The sequence below is a fragment of the Phascolarctos cinereus genome, unplaced genomic scaffold, assembly GCF_003287225.1.
Source record: "Phascolarctos cinereus isolate Bilbo 61053 unplaced genomic scaffold, phaCin_HiC Scaffold_8;HRSCAF=390, whole genome shotgun sequence".
Classification (NCBI taxonomy): Eukaryota; Metazoa; Chordata; class Mammalia; order Diprotodontia; family Phascolarctidae; genus Phascolarctos; species Phascolarctos cinereus.
The window spans coordinates 73,284,336-73,304,817 of record NW_027556291.1 but is presented as its reverse complement, the minus strand read 5'-3'; the positions used below and the strand labels follow the sequence as shown (position 1 = coordinate 73,304,817).

Below are 20,482 nucleotides of genomic sequence, written 5' to 3'. Positions count from 1 at the left end.
GGTGTTGCCTCAGTCAAACTGAGACCTTAGCTTAAAAAGGCCAAGGTCTTCCACTGCATCCAGGGCCATCTCCTATCATCCTGATCTATATCTTGCCACTGACCCAGATGGCTCCAGAGGAGAAAGTGAGGCTGGTGACTTTGCACAGGTCTCCCTCACTTAAATCCTATTCACTTGCAAGTCATGGCATCACCTCCTTGATGTCATGGTCCTCTTCGAGAATGAAGGACAAACAACAACAATAACAATACCTAGCCTTAATCACTTGAATGGGTGTTGCCTCAGTCAAACTGAGACCTGGGAAAGGCCTTAACCTAAAAAGGCCAAGGTCTCCCACTGCATTGGAGACATCTCCAGTCATCCTGATCTATATCTTGACACTGAACCAATATGGCTCCAAAGGAGAAAGTGAGGCTGGTGACTTTGCACAGTCCTCCCTCACTTAAATCCAATTCACTTACAAGGCATGGCATCATCTTCCTCATGCTATGGTCCTCTTGGAGAATAAAGGACAAACAATGATCCAGTGATACCAGCTTCCTCACTGTTTCTCCTACAAGACCCTCTATCTCCCAACTTGGGGCCTTTTCCCTGGCTGTCCCATCCCCCTTCCCCGGAATGCTCTCCCTCATCTCTGCCTCCTGCTTTCCCAGGCTTCCTTCAAGTCCCAGCTAAAATCCCACCCTCTACAGGAAGCTTTTCCCAGTCTTCCTTCTACTGATTATTTCCAAATTGTCCTGTCTATATCTTGTTTGTACATAGCTGTTTGCATGCTGCCTCCCTGACTAGACTGTGAGCTCCTTGAGGGCAGGGACTGTCTTTTGCCTTTCTTTGTATTCCTAGAGCTTAGCATAGTGCCTGGCCACACAGCTATTAAGCACTGAAAGCTTATTAGCTTTCATTAATACCACACTGCTCTTAGTTATTAAGCACAACGAATTTAATAAATGTTTGTCTATGTTAATGTGGATGCTTCTCTGAGGGGGTAATCAGAATGGGAATGTGACCTATGACTCCACAGAGAATGTGAACTACCTTGAGTAAATGTAAACAGCAAAAGAAGTTCCAACTATCCCATGGGAACACTTGCATGCTACCCTGGGCCATCCCTAAAACTATGTCTTCTTTGTTCTGTTTCTATATACTACCTGACCTGATCTGGGGTTGGTGCAGGAATCCACAATTTTACTTCATCTTGCTGCCACCCAGGATGACTGACTTCTTGTAAGTGAAGTCCCCCAATTAACCTAATTAACCCTAATAAAACCTAGTAATAACCAAGGGCCTCTCTTTCTTTGGTACCTCAGTATTCTCTTGGAGGGCATAATCAGGGCAGAGGAAATCTGCCTTCTTACAATGCTGGTGCTGCTGCTATCTGACCACATGACCTGCTATTAGAAAAATGCCAATACCCCTGTGCCATGTTGCTCTGCTTCCATCTTCCAAAGTTCTGCTTTTTCACAAGCTCTTTCTAGCTTTCTGATTGCCTAATGGAGAAAGCCTACACTCCAGCTCATCTTAATGCCTGCTAATATTCCTGGCCAGAATGCTACAAGTATCACTGTCCTAAAGTCATAGATTTCAAGCTGGATGGACCCTCAGAGATTGCCTAGTACAACCTCCTTATTTTTATCAAGGAGAAACTGAGGCCCAAATAGGTCAGATGACCTGCCCTAGCTGGGATCTGGACCCAAGTTTTCTGCTTCAAAGCCCAATGTTCTTGCCACTCTGACACATCCCTTTAATCAGATAGTCTCTAACCTTTTTGCCCTTCTGGATGTTAGCCAGGAATTTGACAAAGCCTCATTTGGAATTCTCCTGTATAGGAATAGAGACTCGACCTATGATTGTATGGAACTGCCAATTGAGTAAACTCCCTCCACCAATTCAGGTCAGCACTTCTCTGCAATTTCCTGTCTTAAAGGATTGCCTAGAGCACTGAGGGGTTCAGTGACTTGCCCAGGGTAGATGTGACAGCCAATACGTGTCAGAGGCACAATTAGAACCCCCAGCCCTTACTTACACTAAGGCCAACTCTCTATCCACTACCCCACAGCTACCTCTATTCTCATGTATGAAATAGCAAAACGTGAGCTGGATGATCATCCAAATAAAGTGGGTTTGTGGTCAGTTGAATAAATCATACCCAAAGAACACTGATTAACTTTCTTTTTTTTTTTCACAGATTAACTTTCAATGTCAATACAAAGGTCTTCCAGGTGGAGTGCCACCAGGGGTCAGTTGTTGGCCTTTTCTTTAAATCAAAGGATGCTCAATTTAGAGCTGAAGGGGGCCTTAGGCATCAACTAATTCAAGGGGTGAAAAGAGCAAGGGAAATGACTTGTCCAAAGTCATGCAAGCAGCAACTGACAGATGTGGCTTGGAGACTCAAGTCTAGGCCTCATTTTTCTAGCTTTTTCTATTTTCAGCTCAGTGTCCCACATTCCCTTCCCCTCTTACCAAGAGTGTGTCCCCAACTTCTCCATAAAGCAAAGGTCCCAAAATGCCTGATTCTTGTTGACTAGACTGAGGAGTCTTGAAGGTTTCATCTGTGTAGGCTATGTATCGGGCTTTCTTATACTTCCTGCCAATCCACTGAGGATGACTGTTCAGATAATGACTTTTGGAACCTCTGCAAAGAAGGAAAAAAGATGACAGGGTGACATGAAGCTCTCATCATAAGTCCTAAGGGAAGGATAAGAGGCGGAAATCGGTTCAGAAGCTCTGAGCAAGGCAAGCTTGTGTGGCTGACACAGAATCATAGGAAGGAGGGCTGGCAAGGACCTTGAAGGAGGCAACAACACTAGCAGGTAGCCTGAAGGCAGCACTTGGCTGTATATCTCCTCACATTTGAGCACCTCCTCAGCCTTGTAACATAGTTACTGTACTGAACCCATTTTACAGAAGAGGAAACTGAGCGTGAGAGGGGTGAAGTGATTTGCCCAAGGTCACATTGGCCCTAAGTGGAAGGCCCCTGGAACCCTCATTCTCCACTCCGAACCCAGCAGCCTTTTCACTACTCAGTGCTGTTTGTCACACTGGAACAAAAAGGGGGAGGGGACAAAGCTGGATAATACCTATTCAGTCTCAGCTGTCCTGGAACTGGTCCATCTAGTTGAGAGATCCCCCAACCAGATGGAAACGATTCCTCAGCTGCAACAAGTTCCACTGAACCAAGGCGATGGGAAGTATCTTTGGAGCAGGGGACCGAGAGGGTGGGCAGAGAAGAAGGCCAGACTCACAATGGGAAGTAGATAGTGACCTCCCTCTGGCCTGCCTCAACTCACCTGGCTGAGGGGTCAACAAAGGATGCAGGTGCATAGTCCCAGTCTGCCTCTTGTACCGCAATGTAATGAAACCAGGCTTTGGGGTGCTTCTTGGCCACTGACCGTGCTTGGAGGAAGGGAGAATCGCTGGCATCATCCAACAAGAACACCTCAGTGTCCTGCTCATAGTCGTCATAGTAATCCTCTGAAGTGCTCTCCCTCCGGACCTGGGGCTCCTCAGGACAGGCTTCCACATGGACATAGGCTTCCATGCCATCTGGGGTATAACGAGACAAGTCTCTGTTAGCAGAAGCCCTGAGAGCCTGGACTCTGTGAGGACAGCACCTCCCAACAAAAACCACACTGTTTTCTGACCTCTCCTTTGATTCCTCTGCTGGCTAAGCAAATCCCAACTCCCCAGGTTTGCCTTCCCATGGCCTTTGCCTCCTTGACAGCTCCAATCTCAATGTTCCTCCATCTGGATTATTCCCTGAGGTTGAGTACATCTGCTGAAGTCTTGAGGCTTCCAGCCTCGCTAATCTGGCCTGAGTGGCTTCCCCATTCACAGAGCACCCTTCAGTCAGCAGGGGTTCTTAACATGGAATCTTAGCTAAGCCAGGAGAGGGCCTTGAGGTAGGGGTGTTGTACCTCCACACTACTGGAGAAATGCTATTTCCTTCCAGTCAAGCTCATAAAAAGAAACCTCATGCATGTCTAGTGAGGCAGGAAGAGGCCTTGATTCATTCTATCTCTCAGCAGCTTTTACCCCAAACCATCTGCTGTAATAATTTCTAGCCATCTCAGCACCGGCTCCTATGTTGCCATCACCTTTGCTTTTTTTTCCCCCAATCTCTGAACCCAAAGGGAGACAAGAGTCAAGTGACTTTGGCCTTTGCCCCCACCCTCAGTTTCTCCTTATTGTCTTTTCCTTGTAGGAATTTCTCCACCTTCCCACCACACACCATGGATAAAGGGAATAATATTTCCCTTGCTTGGGGATTCCCCAGCTCCACACTCAAAGCCCCACCATTTCCCCTTTTTTCTGGCTCAGAAGTACTACTGTGAAGTAGCTGATGGACCAGGCTGCAATATCACTTTGAGACCAGTAGGTGTTGCCATTGACCATCATCTTCCAGGAGTGGCTCCCAGAAGTGTTAGTACAACATATCTGTTGTTCATTCGTTTCAAGTCATTTCTGACTCTCTGTGACCTCATTAGGGGTTTTCTTGGCAAAGACAATGAAGTGGTTTACCATTTCCTTTTCCAGCTCATTTTATCGATGAGGACACCGGTTTGCCCAGGGTCACACAGCTCGTTAAGCGTCTGAGACCAGAATTAAACTCAGGAAGATACTCCAGGCCTGGTGCTCTATCCACTTCACTTCCTAGCTGCCCATAGTACATCTAGCACCTTTGAAATGTAGGTGTGGCATCAGACTCTTGATCATCATTCAGCTGTAACTAACTTAATATGTGTCTCATCATTTTCTTGTTTTGAGGAAAAAAATCAGAGACTACGAAAATAAGAGAGCAAAGACAAAAAGTAAAAATCTGAGACCAGGTAGAGCTACTGCTTGCCTGTCTCCTGCCTTTAAGGTGGACCCCTGCCCATTTGCAATTGTTCACAAATTAGCAGCTTTTGTTATTGGTGGTTTGGGATGACTATACTTGTTTGGGGCCCTGCTAATGGAAGAATAGAGGGTCATGGTTCAAAGCTGAGCTGAGGGGCAGTGAGGTGGCACCATGGATAGAGCACCGGCCCTGGATTCAGGAGGACCTGAGTTCAAATCTTACCTCAGACACATAGCACTTACCAGCTGAGTGACCCTGGGCAAGTTGCTTAACCCTAAGCCTAGCCTAAAAAAAATAAAATAAAATAAAGCTGAGCTGAGAGAAGGAAACAAGCTAATCTGGGAAGGTTCAGTTTACCACAGATGGGGATGACAAGTTGAAGGGGACCACAGAACTCCTCAACAGGAAGGTTTTGGGGATTCAGGGGATGGGCAAAAATAGGAAGAGTCTAATTCTGGGAGGCTCTGGGGCATTAGGGAATTCTATTCCCTATAGGTTAGTAGGCTCTTCTTCCCAAAGGCAACCTCTGAGTGTGTGAGAACTGCCCACTCACCAGCAGTCAACAGTGTGGAAAAGCTAGTGGTTGAAAAGCTAGCTGAATGAAATCTTGGACTGCATACAGAGAAGTCCAACTGCTAGGATTAGGAAGGAGACATTCTCACTGTCTTCTGCCCATGTCTGACCTCATTTGGAGGATTGTGTTCAGTTCTAGGTACCACACTTTAAGAGGGATATTGATAAGCTAGGGGGTCCAGAGGAAGGCAACCAAGATGGAGAAAAGTCTCGAGTCCATGCAATAGGAGGATTAGTTGAAGGAAATGGTCATATTTAGCCTGGGAGAAGAGAAGACTTGGGGATACATAGGAGCTACCTTCAAGCATCTGAAGGGCTGTCATGGAGAAGGGGGACCAGGCTTGTTATTTTTGGTGCCAGTGGACAGAACCGAGGGCAAGGAATGTAAGGTGTGAAGAGACAGCTTTAGGCTTGGCGAAAGGAAAGACATGTTCTAACACTCAGAGCTGCTCCAATGTGGAATGGGCTGCCTTGAGAACTGGGATATTCCTCATCGTTGGAGGTGGCAAGCAGAGGCTGCACAAGCACTGGGCAGGCTGTTGTAGTAGAGGTTTGGCTAGATTAGAAAGGGGCTAAGGCCCCCTTCCCACTGTGAGAATCTGTGACTCTACCCCTCCCCCCCACATACCTCTACCCCCATCCCCCACTACAAGGTATACACTATTGTACATAGAGCTAGGCACTAACAATTCTGTTTTCAGATCTCCTCAGGGCCCCCTAAGACATTACCATGTTGGTGAGATGAGATCTGGCAAAACATCAGGAAGCGGCCAGTGTCCATAGGCAATGTCTGGGCGGTGAGAAAGGTGGCTGGAGAGATCTCCAGAGAGGTCAGGCGGTGATTTCTAACAAGGAACGTATGGCTTTCCAGAAAAATTGAGTGGACTTCAGGAGCAGTGCCCATCCCAATCACATGCCAATGGACCAACTTCCTATGACACACTAGCAGATCTGCAAAGGATCATATAATCAATCAACAAGCATTTCAGAAGCCCATCTTCCGTGTAGGCAATGGCGCTCTAAAGCCAAAGGTGAAATGTCTTTAACCTCAAAGACCTTACATTCGAACAGGGGAGACAACATGCACATGTATCAGCATATTAGAAGACATATACAAAGTGGACTCCTACTAGCCCTTCCCTTCCTTTACCCCCTTCCTTCCTCCTCCTCCCCCTTCCCCCTCTTCTTCCCTTCCCCTCTCTTGCCCCTCCCCTCCCATTTCCTTTTCTTCCTTAGTCTCTTACCTTCTCCTGCCCCTACCCTTCCTCCTCCCTTCATTTCATCATCCATCCCATCCCAACTTGTCCCAGGCCAGGGCTCTTGTCCCAAATTTGCTTCTAAGCCAGACCTGCACAACTTGGCAGTAAGTAGGGGCCAAAATGAAAATAGGCTAAACTTCTTTGGCCACAGATAGGGTTTCTTTTTGGGGGGGGGTTGTTTGTTTTGTTTTGGGTTTTTTTGGTGAGGCAATCGGGGTTAAGTGACTTGCCCAGGGTCACACTAGTAACTGTTAAGTGTCTGTGGCCAGATTTGAACTCAGGTACTCCTGACTCCAGGGCTGGTGCTCTATCCACTGTGCCACTTAGCTGCCCCCACAGATAGGTTTTTAGTGGCTCACTATTCAAGTAAAGGTATAATTAATGATTAAACTATTTTGCAAATAAACCATATTTTTTTAAAAAAGGGAAATTTAGTTGCTTGCCTTTTCAATGAGGGTGGGTAGGGATGGAAGAAGGGAGAAAATTTGTAACCCAAAGTTTTAAAAACACATGTTAAAAAAATTGTTTTCACATGCAACTGGGAAATAAGAAATACAGGAAATGGGGTATTGATATATATCCTACCCTACAGGAAAATAGAAGGGGTAGGGGATAAGAGAAGAGGGGGAGAGATAGAAGGGAGGGCAGATTAGGGGAAACAGTATATAGAATGCATGCTATCTTGGGGTGGGGGGAGGGATGAGATGGGGAGAAAATTTGGAACTCAATCTTGAGGAAGTGAATGTTGAAAACTAAAAATAAATTTTAAAAAATAAAAAAGAGAAATTTCAATTAATATCAATTAGTTACACTTATTATTTGAGATTTTTATTTATCATGAAATAGCTCCTTTCAGACTAGAGACAGACTGATGATGGTTGGTTTCCACAGGTCATGTGAAAACAGGAGAGAGTATACAGTGGCAACCCACCTGCCAAGTTTCATGATGGGTACAATAATGACTAGTGGAAGGCAGGTTAAGCAGGGCACAGACAAAGCACTTGTTACATCTTTACTTTCTTTTACATCCTCTACATTTTTCACGGGCGGCCCAAAATCCTTTGGTGGGCCACAAGTAGCCTGCGGGCCATATGTTGTGCAAGCCTATTCTAAGCCAAGGTCAGATACCATCATAGTAGGAAGCTACATTGAATCTTTGTTGAGGATCCAAGCCTATGTGAGGGGCTCATAAAGAAGCCTAGACATGGTTCCCACCTTCAGAAACTCACCGTCTAGGGAGGTGTGTTCAAATTTTCTGATCCTCCTGACTTCCCCCCCCCACCTCCAGTAGTCAGTATAGTAAGTTTATATGCAGCCAGTATAAAGGGGGGCGATAACAGGAAGTAAGATTGCAAAGGGGAACATGGAGGTCATGTACAAACCATCCCAATGATCAAAGGAGCATAATTTATAAATTCCATCATATATTAACCAGAAATCACCTCCTGGTAGTATGTACTGAATCAGGGGCCACCATCTAAGTGCTGCTGTCAGGGCCTATGATATGTAAACCTCAGACAAATTTCAGACATCCAGAGGAAAAACAGCAGTCACCAAATGGTGCTGATCATTTTAAGATGATGTGAACATGTTCACTTTAAAGTTTTACTGGCAACTTTTAAATGATTTGGCTATATTAATCAACTAACCCCAAGGTGGCACAGGTAAGAGTTAGTCTGTTTCTAAAAAAAAACACCTAACCTATAAAAAGGAGATCTCGAGCTCCTGTCCTCCAATTCTCTTCCCCCTCCATTGGGTCCACATGGCCAAGCGCTCCCAACTCAAATCCATGGTTAGGTGACTGCTATTTTCTGCCTCTCTCCCTCCCCATTGTCTTCTCCATGAGGACTGCCTGCCTTCCCCATCCTATCCCGTGTCCTCATGCCCTCTGCCTCTGACTCCCCTTTCTGCCTCTGTGCCTGATTAAAGAGTGGTTGCCACCTATTTCCCTCTACCAGTTGTGGTCTTTTCCGGTGAGTATTCAAAGGTCCAGGCATGTCTGCCCCCATCCCAAAATTTCATAAATTATCAATTCAGGAGGTAAGGCATCCCCCCCTACAAAGAGAACCATGAAGTAGGGCCATAAAAGGTATGTGTCACAGAAGGTCACAGGAGGGCTCCATGATTGAGACTGGACCACATTCAGCTTTAGCATCTCCGTCCTTTCACTTTTCCTTGATTTACTTCCCTCCCTTCCTCTCTCATGACCTTCCTTCCTTCCTTTCCTCATTTCTCCCCTTCTTCCTCCTTCCTTCCTTCCCTCCTTCTTCCCTCCTTCCCTCCCTCCTTCCTTCATTCCTCCCCTTCTTCCTCCTTCCTTCCTTTCCTCCTTCCTTCCTCATTCCCTCCCTCCTTCCTTTCTTTCATTCCTCCCTCCCTCCTTCCTTCATTTCTCCCCTTCTTCCTCCTTCCCTTCCTCTTTCCTTCATTCCTTCCTTCCCTCATTCCTCTGTTCCTCCTTTCCTTCCTTCCTTCCTTCCTTCCTTCCTTCCTTCCTTCCTTCCTTCCTTCCTAACATGGATTAAGCATTTACTATAAATACTGACTGAGCTCTGTGCTAAGTAGAGAAGTCCAAGTTGCAGCAAATTTGGCCTCACACTCTCTTGGTTTCACTCTCCCAAGCCACAGAAAGGAAACCTCCCTTCCGTGCTCATCCCCACCTCCCAAAGTATTGTCCTTCGCCACCAAGGGACCAGTAGTTGAAGCTCCAGAGTTCCTGGCAATTTGGGGGAACACAGGGGATGAGTAAGAAAGTTGAGTGCCAATGTAAGCAGGTTCCAGGCAGACTCAGGACCTCAGTGGCAGGAGGAGAGCTCAGGCCAGCTGTGGTTTGGGCAGTAGCTCAGGGACATCCTCCAAGACCCCATGGAGCCAATATTAGGAGTGCACTGAGCCAGAAAGGTAGCAAGCACTTAAAGCCACAGGCTTAGCTTGCCACAGAGCAAGAGGGAGAGCTGGAAGGGGCCAGAGAACTCCCCTGCCAGGCTCCCACTCTCAGTAGAGAGGCTTTAGCATCCAAGAGCTGGGCATAGGCTGCTCCTGGCCCTGAGTAGGCCAGACTAGGGAGCTAGAATCATCACCACTCACATTTCTCTAGGGCCTTGAGGATTTGCAGAGTACCTTACCCAGGCTCACTTGAGCCTCACCACAACCTTGCAAAGCCAGGACTATTTTGGTTTGCTGTTGTTGTTGAGTTGTGTCTGACTCTTCATGATTCTGTGGGTCATATCACGCCAATATTGTCTATAGCATTTTCTTGGCAAAGATACTAGATTTGTTTGCCTTTTCCTTCTCCAGTGGATTAACGTAAATAGGGTCAAGTGACTTGCCCAGGGTCACATGGCTAGTAAGTGTCTGAGGCCGGATTTGAACTCAGGTCTTCCTGACTCCAAAGCTAGTGCTCTATCCATTGAGAAACCTAGCTGCCTCCTATATAATATACAATAATATAACAGCTAGGGTTATTACTGTCCCATTTTACAGACAAAGAAATTAAGGGTCAAAGAGTTTAAGTGACTTGGTCAAGTACATATCTGAGGTGAGCTTTGACTCAGAGTCTATCTAGGCCTCTCTCCACTGGGCAGTGGCTAAGTGTAGGGAAACTGGTTCCACTCTATGGGGTTGCCTTTTCCTGGAAAGGATGACAATGCCATTTGTGAGACACCTGCCAAGGCACAAAACACACTCACATGTGTTAGGGCCTTTGCTTCAAGGTTTGCCAGAAGATCCCCAATGTCTAAGTCTGGCAGCAGAGACTGAGAGAAGGGAAGGGCCTGCCCTGCCCAAGATCACCTAGTAAGTAAGTTAGCAGGAGAGAGCTTAGTATTTCCATGTAAAAGTTCAGGGAGCTTGCTGGACTTCCTGTGGTCAGTTAGTAGCAGAGCTGAGACTAAAACTCTGAGAAATCCAAGTGTTAAAGGTGAAGAAGTCATCTGGTATGACACTTTCATTGGCTGGAGACCATAACAGAGGCCCAGAGATGTCCAGAGACTTGCCTGGTGTCACCAAGCTGGGACTACCAGATCTGGGACGAGAAGGCAGACTTTCGGCCTCCTGGCCCAGGGCACTCTCTCTACACACAAAGTCTCTCCACCTAGGGAGCTTTCTACTGGGCAACCCTAAGTGCAAATCCCTGACTTGAGGATGCTGCCAAGGCTTCCCTCAGGCTTTCCTTGCTGCCTCTCAGCAGGGCTGCACTTCACCTGGTCTCTCTCCCCTTTGGCCTTCACCAAATCTCCCCTAGCCTTTCAAAAAACCCACTGCATTTGCCCCCATTCCATCCTCCAAGCTCTCCTCCTTTTCCCAGCCAACATCCCCCCAAAAAGCTGTCTCTGCTCACTTACTCCTCAACCCTTTACCACTCACCGGAAACTGAGCTTCAAGGTGACCACCAATTTCTTGGCCTTTTCTTAGTCCTCATCTTCCTTAATTCTCTGTAGCATTCTGAAGTCCTAGATACTCCCTCCTCCCTCAGATTCCCTGGTCCTCCTCACTCTCTAACTCAGTCTCCTTTCCTGCACCCAGCATCCATGTTCTTCTCCCTAACAAGGATATCTACCAAGACTCTGTCCTGAGCCCTCTTCTTTTTCTACACCTTGTCTCTTGGTGATTTCATTAGAAACATGGATTTAATTAGGTCAATGCCAATAATGCTCAGGACTCTCTCTCTCCTCCTCCTCTCCTGTTTTCTCTTCCTCTCTCCCTCCCTCTCTTCTTCTTCTTCTCTCCTCTTCTCTCTCCTTCCTTTTTTCTCTCTCCTCTCCTCTCCCCTTCCCTTCTCTCTCTCTCTCTCTCTCTCTCTCTCTCTCTCTCTCTCTCTCTCTCTCTCTCTCTCTCTCTCTCTCTCTCTCTCCTCCCTCTTCCTCAGTACATTTGCTAGTCTTTCTCCTGAGCTCAGTTAAGCCCCATGTCTCCAACAGCATGTCCCATAGACATTGTAAAATGGGAAATCTGGACTAGAAGACCTCTAAAGTCCCTTCTAGATCTAAATCCAGGATCTTCTTTTTTTATGCAATTGGGGTTAAATGACTTGCCCAGGGTCACACAGCTAATAAGTGTCAAGTGTTTGGTCTGAATCTCGATTTGAACTCAGGTCCTCCTGACTTCAGGGTGGATGCTCTATCCGCTGTGCCACCTAGTTACCCCTAAATCTAGGATCTTCTGATCTCAAACTCAACCTACCCTAAATGGCATTCATTCTCCTTCCCCCTAAACCTTGCAAATTCCTTCCCTATTTCTGTGGAGGGCAGCAGCATCCTCTCAGCCACTCGAGTTCCCAACCTCGGATGTCCTCCTAAACTCTTCTCTCTCCCTCCTCTCCTCCCCCATATCCAATTGGTTGCCAAGTGTGGTAGTTTCTACCTCCACTGCATTTCTCACATCCAACCCCTTCTCTCAGGTCCCAGAGCCACTGCCCTAGCCCGAGACCTCCTCACCTATTGCCTAGACCACTCCAATAGCCTCCTAATTGGTCTCTGCCTCCTGCCTCTCCCTTCTTTAAGGCAGCAGCCTCCATCCAGATCTCCCTGCAGCAGTGTCACTTCCCTGCTCAAGTGACTCAGCATTCACAAACTGGCTTTAGCCTGGCTCACCAGCCATCTCCCCCCTTACATGGTCTACATGCCAGTCAGGCTAGTCCCCAAACTCAGCAGCCTGTCTCCCATGTCTGTCCTTTGCACTGGCTAGTGCAAACATGCCTAGGACACACACTCTTACAGTCCTGAGCTCTTTTCAAGAATCCATTCCTATCTATCCAGCTCCAGAGAAATAACTGACGGACTCAGAATGCAGATGGAAGCAGACTTTTTTTAACTTTATGATTTGGGGGATTTAGATCTGTGTTTTATTTTACCACATGGCTAATACAGAAATGTTTTGCATGACTACACACGTAGAATCTATATCAAATTGCTTTGCTTCTCAAGGAGGGGCAAAGGAAGGAAGGGAGGAAGAGAATTTGGAACTCAAACCTTTAAAAAATGAATGTTAAAGATTTTTGTTTACATGTAATTGAGAAAAATAAAATTAAATAAAAATTAAATGTAAAGGGGGCAGCTAGGTGGTACAGTGGATAGAGTACTGGCCCTGAAGTCAGTAGGAACTGAGTTCAAATACGGCCTCAGCCCAAACCCTTGACATTTAGTAGCTGTGTGATCCTGGGCAAGTCACTTAACCCTAATTGCCTAAAAAAAAAATGTAAATGTAAAATAAAGAATCAATTCATGTGCCAGCTACCTCTTATAGAAAGCCTTCCTTGATTCCCCATGGCTACTAGTGTTCTCTTTCTCCTCTAACTATGTTTTTGTACTTCTCTGATTACATAGCACCCACCACCAGAATATAAGCTCCTGAAGGGCCAGCACTGATTTTGTTTTATCTTTGTCCCTCAAGTGCTGAGCATCAAATTACAACTTAGAACAAGTGTTCATTGGCTTGGACTGCAATGACCTCTGAGGGCTCATGGGAAGGTTCTTACCTACCTGGCAAAGACCCATTCACATAGCCATTGATCGTGTGAACTTTAGAGTACAATTTTTTGGACTGGTACACCTTAGCCTCTGTCTTGGGCCCATCTGGTTCTGAATGCCAACTTTTCCCTGGGGATAGAGAAGGTAAAAAAGAAGATGCTCAGTAGGTTTCCTTGGCCCCTTCTCCCAGAACTATCTTTCCTTCCAGTAATACCAAACCTTGGGGACACAATTCAAAAGCAATGCAGAAAAGGAAAACTTTTCATTCCCAATCAGAGGGAATAAACCCTAGTCCAACCCCCAGCACAGGGTGGAGTCTTTGTAGGACCTCTTGGGACATCAGTCAGCAGGAGTTAGAAGGGACCTCAAGGGGGAGGTCATCCAATAGTCAGCTGTCCCTGAACAAGAATCCTCTCTGTGACATACACGAAAGTGGATATCCAGTGCTGATTTAAAGTTCTCCAATGAGGGCAAACCTTCCACCTCCCAAAGCAGTCCAGTGGCTGAAGCTCCAAGGAGTCAGATTTCAGGTCACATTTTGAACAATCAGAGCTGAACTAAAGTGGGATGGACTGCCCTGCGAAGTAGTGAGCTTCCTGTCATTGGAAATATTCAAGCATAAGGTAGACAAGCACCTGTCAGGGATGTTGCAGAAGGCATCTGTATTCATATATGAGTGGACCAAATCCCCTCTGAGGACCTTTTCAGCTCTAAGTCTATGGTTCTCTAGAAAGTGATAGGGAGTCAGTAAGACACGAATAAAAGGATAGCAGAGCAAAAGGAAAAACACCCCTGGCTCACCAAAGCAATCCATCCGATGACCAGCAGCTCTGGGTGGATTCAAAGAGTCCCCTCTAAGTTTATTGGTTTGAAACCTACAGCGCATTGGACTATGGCCACAGGGATCCACGTGGAGGTGCTGTCTCCAGACTGGCCCAGCCACAGCCTAAAGAAGCCCAGATAACACACCCAACCTTCAATGGGTCTGAGTCATCATGGATGGACCAGGCTGTGCCGGCTATGCTTACACACCATTTCTTATATTATCTCTCTGAGAAAAACAAACCCATTTTGACCTCCATCAGGATATTTCCAGCATCATAAGCTCTGATCTGGCAACAGGAGCCTCTGGTGGGAGGGGTGGTATCAGGGGTTTGTGAGCACTCTACACCTGCATGAGCGAAGACAAGGGGTGGGACATGGAGGGGTAACGATGGAAAATAATATAGGGAAATGCAGGTGATGGAAAAACAAAAGGCAGCAGGATAAAATGAAATAAGGAGAACCTCCATAGGACAGGATCAGGAAGCCTACACCAGAGAAGGAAAGCAGTCTTTGGAGTGGGCCCATTCACCTTCTACAAAGCTTGAGCTTGAACTTGGACCTGGAGGCATGGGTATTGATGGTACTGAAGGTGGAAATAGCATGTTTGGTACCTGGATCGTTCTGCTGGAGGAGGAGGCTGGGATTTGTGACTCCATTGGAGTTGAGAACTCTCAGCAAGGAAACTCCCTCTATCAATGAGGATGGGCTGTTCCTCTCCACCCCTAAGCACCTTCTTAAGTCCCTCAGAACCACTTCTTGCCTTTTTAACAATTTAATGACCCCACCGGATTTGAATTGTGTGGGGTGTTTGTACTTTGGCCACAGTCCAAATTTGTTATCTGTAGGCTGCCCTCTCTTCTAAAAGAGGAGACCCAAGTGACTTAAAGAATGCCTCTCCATGCTCCAGGCTTTGGGGGACAATGAAGTATCCTAAAGTAAATGGAAGTGGGGCTTTAATGGGGATCTGAGTTGAGGAAGAGGAAACTTGATTCCTGTCAGGAGGTTGGAAGGCAGAAAAGTGTTTTCCAGAGGAGAAAGGGGAAAAACAAGAAGAGCTGGACACTTGGAACTCAAAAACAGATGGGAGGCTCTTGCTAAAGAAGAGGACGCTGCTGGTGCTCCAAGGCTAGGGTGAAGCCATTGGGTGAGAGCTCATTTAGAGGTGAGGAAGGAGCAAGGTGTAGTGGAGGGTGGTCAGGGGTCAGTGATTCCCAAGGAAACAAAAGGAGCTATTTATCAATCTGATAGGGATAACAAGAGAGGTTTGTTGTCTTCCTGGGACATGTTACTAAGAGCCAACAAGAAAAATCACATGTCTGCTCCACACTTGGGGTGATTCAAATGGGCACTGCCAAGAGAAGCCTAAGAGATACTCCCAAAGCCTTCCACTGAAGACCGTGGGGGTCACAAGTTATTCTTTCTACACCATCCAAGGCAAGGGCTACTGAAGAGAAAAGATTTATTTGAGAAGTGAACAGCTGGCTAAGAAGATGATGATGTCTGAGAAAGGGATTTGGACCTCTGGACCCCAGCCTAAAATATAGGGACAACAGATTCCCACCTGATTTGGCTTTTTCTTTTTAAAGTTTCCAGTTGTTCAAAAATCGAATGGGCTATTTTGAGAGAGAATCCCCAGCACAACACTGGGGCTTTCCCATAGATGGATGCCCACTGGTCAGGGATGTCGTAGAGAGGATTTTTGGTCAGGCCAGGGTTGGGTTTGATAGCTCTGAAGAGCCTGACAGCTCAGGGATTCTGGGATCTGGATCTCTTCTGGCTCAGAATGACTCTGAGTGATGAAGTCCAAGGCCTCCAGCCCTGGAGGCTTTCTTGATGCCACTCCCTACTGGATTCTCTGCCCCAGTAGGTACTCTGGAGTTTTCCAATGGCAAGTCTTGAACAATATCCTCAGGTAGAGCAAGCTCTCAACAGTTGCCTAAGGGCTGTCTGCTCACCTTCATCAAAAACAGCAAAGAGCAGCACAAACTCTTGCAAGTGCTGTGTCCCACCTCTGTCCAGACTTCCTAAAAAGAGAGGAGAAGGGAGCTTGAATGGGGCAAACAAAAGTGTCCTATCAAAGGACAGCGTAGCTAGGAAGCCTTCTGCTGCTTTCTAGTCTTATAGGGAAGCGGTGGGGGGGACTGAAGTACCTACATTGAAGACAATCATTCATTTCTTGCTACTTTCCACATAACCCAGGCATGACAATTTGGCTGAAAATAAAGGGTGCCATAGGCTGGCCAAGCCATGGACATTTCTGGCTCTTGGCAAGCACTGGGCCCAAGAAGACAGCCATAGCCCAAACATAGGCATGGAAGCATGGGTAGCACCGGCGGCGTACATTCTCCAATAAGCGATTTTTCTCCAGTTTGCAAAGGATGAGGAGGGAAAGGAAAGATGCCTCCTTCTATTGCTTGAGGTCTCAATCTGCTCCTGTTCATTCTCATAGGAACAAACCCAGGGAATAGGAATTCAGAGCATCTGAGGTCAGACTGTGGCTCTGCCATTGAGGCTCTGGGTATCCCTAGGCAAGTTGCTTAACCTCTCTGGGCTTCAGTGTCTGAACTAGATACCCCTTAAAGTCCCTTGAGATGTATGGTCCCTTCAGTAAATGTATCTTCTAGGATTTTCCTGGGCTACCTTTCCCTGCCCATTACCCCTCAGCACCATCTGCCCTATCCTCCTTCCTACTTACCTTCTTTACAGACCAGCAGAGCCCCAATCAGGCCTGTGTTCAGGTCCTTCACAGTGTCAACGTGGGAGAGATAGGAGTAGGTGAGACATGGTGGGTCATGGTCCATGGGGCTGTTCTCTTTCAGGACATGCCAGACATACGTGTAGCTGGCACCTGGGGCTACTTTATCATCTTGCTTCTCTATGTAATTGGTCTGGTCATTGTACCTGGCCCCTAAAGTCAGAAGAAGGGGAATGGTCAGATTCAGGCCAAGCAGAATCCAAATTCTCTGATCACTGCCAAGCACAGTGAGTAAATAGCAGTGAATGACATACTCGGTAATGTAGAGAAACTTTGCAAGCTGATGGTGATGAGTTAGAACCCAGCCCTGGTTGTAAAAACACCACTATGAGGGTTCAGACCAGACTAAGTGGGGATTCAGGTCTTGTGTTTGACTTACCATGTCTAACCTTCCTTTCCCGGCTATGGGTTAGTCTTTTTCTACCATCTACTGACGCCAGGGCAAACAAAGGTCTGCACCCCTGCAGATCAGCCCATTAGGCCTCCCACATCTGCATCCCATGCCCATCCCCAGGGGACTTCCTGATCTTGCATCACAGCTCCATCTCTCCTCTATCCCCTTCACCTCATCCCTTTCTCTCTCTCCTTTGCTGCACAGATCAATCCTTCTCTCCTCCCTCTGCTACACATCATCCCCTTCTCTTTTCCTTTTCTTAAACTGGAACCCTTTCTCAACTCCCTCTTTTGCATCTCATCCCCTTATGTCCTCAAGCTGCTGCTCATCACCCACTTCACTTGTCCATCTCCTGTGGTTCAAACCCTTCCCTCCTCTGTCATCTGCAGCTCTGGCTCTTGCCTTCTTCCTCTCCTGTAGATCAGCCCCTTCCCTCCTCCCTCTCCTGCACCTTGACCCTCCCCCCACACTATGTTTCAGCTTTGCCCTTTTCTAAACCCTGGCTAACCTCCTCTCTTTCCTGTCTTCAGGTCCATCCTTTCATGGTGTCCAACTCTTCTATTCCTCTCCTCCCTCTCCTACCACTTGGCCCTTTCTCTTCTCCTCACATACACCTGAGCCTTTTCTCCCTCTCCTTTCTCCCAGCCCTCCTTTAGCTCAAGCCCCTCGTCTCCTCCCTCTCCTATGGTTAATCCCCTTCTCTCCTCTCCCTCCTGCACGCAGCCCGTTCTCTTCACCTTCTGTTCCATCCTGGGCTGTCCTACGAACAAGCCCCTCCAACTCTCAGCTCCAGGCATTCTCTCTGGCTGTCTCCATAGCTAGAACGCTCTCCTTCCTCCACTCTGCCTGCCAGCCTCCTTGGTTTCCTTGAAGTCCAACTAATATCCCCCTTTTTTCACTGGAAACCTCTTCTACTCTGTCCTCCCTTTCCTGCAGCCTGGCCCCTTCTCTCCTCTCCTCATATCTTCTTTCTGGTACAATGCAGGGCCTAATGATCTTTGCCATCCTTCCTTTATTCTCACACTTCTAGACATATCTGATTCTTTTCATTCATTTATTTAACTGTGCCCAGTTTCCTTGATAGGAAAAACAATTACAGTTCTTCCCCTCAAGGACTTGGCATTATGCTTAGAGGGCATGGTGGGAGAATAGAACTTGATATCCACTGAGAAGTATAATTAAAAGGAGGGGATAATTGGAGCAAAGTCTTAAGACATTCTTTAAGTCAGGAAGATCTGAGTTCAAATCCTGCCTCAAGGCACTTAACCTCTGCTTGCTTCAGTTTCCTTCTCTGCAAAATGAGGATGATAATAATAGCACCTATGTGGTTGTTGTGTGGATCTTGTGTGGATCAAATTAGTTAATATATGTAAAGCATTTTGTAAACCTTCATACTGTATATCAACACTAGGTGATAAGCCAGCTAGCGGACAAATGGCTGTAGGAAATCTGAGTCAGGAGCGAGTCCTTTCACCCTCACTCTGCCACCTCCTTGCTCTGTGGCTTTGCAGAAGTCACTTTCCCTCCCAGGGCTCCAGTTTTCACATAGGTAAAGTAAGGAGTTGGCCCTCAGTGACTTCTCCAGTTCCTTCCAGCTGTAGAGCTATGATACAATGGTCAGGGAAGGCTTCATCAAGGAGGTAGTTGAACATTATAGAATAAAACCTTGCAGCAGTAGAGATGAGGAGTGAAGGGAGCCTCAGGCCTAGAGAAGAGAGGCAGAAGGTACAAGGAAGGGTAGGGAGGCTGGTTTGGAGAAATGCATAGGATGAAGAAATGAAAAGTCTAGCTAAGAGAACCGCTAGTTATCCAACTGGGCTGGAACATGGAGCACATGAGGAGAGCAATGTTAAATAAGTCTGAAATGCCAAGCTAAAAAGTCTGTCTTCAGAGGTAATAGGGAGCAGCCAAAGGTCCTTGAGCAGGGGGGGTCACATTATCAAACCTGAGCCTTAGATGATTTTGGCAGCTGTGTGGATTATAGATTAAAAAAGGGAAAGAATGGAAGGAAACTAATGCAATCTTCCAGGAGAGGCCTAAATTAAGATGAGGACCTAGGAATGGAGAGGATGAGGATAAATACCAGGAATATCATAAAGGCAGAGTCAACAAAACTAGAGCAACTGATTAGATATGTAAGGTGGTGAAGGAAGGAGAGTGAAGTGGTCAGGATGACTCTAAGATTATAAACTTGGGTGACTGGAAGAATGGGTTCGCCCTCATCAGAAATCAATAAGCTAATTAGTGAGAAGCAGGTTCAGGGCTGCGTGAGGACAATAATCTCTACTTTGGATGTCCTAATTTTGAGATACTTATGGAATATCCAAGTGGATATGTGGAGATGAAAGCACAACTTGAAGTTAGATTTTCAGAGGGGTCTAGATCTGGAGCTAGGAGAGACCTCTCAGAGGCCCTCTAGCCCAACACTTTCATCTCAAAGAGAAGGAAACGGAGGCCCAGATTGGGAAGTAACTTGCCCAAGGTCACCCAGGGAGTAAGCATCAGGAGTGTGATCTCTATCTGTATTCAGCAGTAACAGTTTCACATGAACTTCACAAATACATCTGAAGTAAACTCCACTGAAGACCCTACCTGTGGCACCCTTGGAAGCCCCTAACAGTCCTATAAGGCACACTTCTCAACCCACTTTGGGGATGCCATCTATTCTGGGACAGCCAACATCTCCAAGCACTACTTACATGGATGCCACCATAAGTATCAGGTATGGCAGAGGATAGAGACAAATGCTCCATTATCAATCAGTAGCCCCCTAATGTCTTTCCCACCCCACCTAGTCAGAGCCCACAGCTGCCAGCAGCAAGAAGCCTGCCTGCCTCACTTACCCTCTGAGGCCTTCCAGTAGGATATCCCGACAGCATGGAGGCTGACTGGATGGGAAGCCATGTTCTTCAGTGTAATAACCACCGTATCATAGACTTCTGCACGAATGGTGGGACCCAGGAGACCTGAAAGAGGGAGATATCAATTCCCACCCCACCCTTCATGGAGTTTTATAAAAAAGTGGGTAGCCCTGGGGCAGTGAGGGTTAAAAAAGGGATTCTAAAGACCAAGTGAAAAAGACATTTTCCAAAGAAAGCTCTGAAATGAAGGCCAAATGCACAGGAACCAGAGCTGCTAGGCCTCCATATGTTAGAAGACTAGCCTGGCATGTCAACTGGCTGTGCTATGAGCTTTGTCTCAGGCTTGGGATGGTGAATGAAATGGGAATTTTTGATTTTTGATTTTCTTTTATTCTTCCAGCAACTTTTGGTTAATATTAGCCTCACTTGACTAAAACCTGTCCCATGAGATGTGAAAATTTACTTAGAGCTTTAAATGTTCCTTAGCTAAGAAGCCCAGAGAAGAATCTCC

General features: G+C 46.7%; 1 protein-coding gene across 7 annotated transcripts in view; it reads right to left on the bottom strand.

Moving 5' to 3' along the window:
• F8 (coagulation factor VIII) overlaps positions 1-20,482 on the bottom strand; it is a 137,647-nt gene that overhangs the window by 74,358 nt on the left and 42,807 nt on the right. For all 7 annotated transcript variants that reach the window (XM_020975580.2, XM_020975584.2, XM_020975583.2 and 4 more), the window contains exons 3-9: positions 19,954-20,076; positions 16,657-16,869; positions 15,917-15,985; positions 13,149-13,265; positions 6,140-6,361; positions 3,288-3,543; positions 2,461-2,632 (exon numbers count right to left, since the gene is read on the bottom strand). In XM_020975580.2, coding sequence (XP_020831239.1) covers positions 2,461-2,632; positions 3,288-3,543; positions 6,140-6,361; positions 13,149-13,265; positions 15,917-15,985; positions 16,657-16,869; positions 19,954-20,076 — 1,172 coding nt within the window. The remainder of the gene's footprint in view (positions 1-2,460; positions 2,633-3,287; positions 3,544-6,139; positions 6,362-13,148; positions 13,266-15,916; positions 15,986-16,656; positions 16,870-19,953; positions 20,077-20,482) is intronic.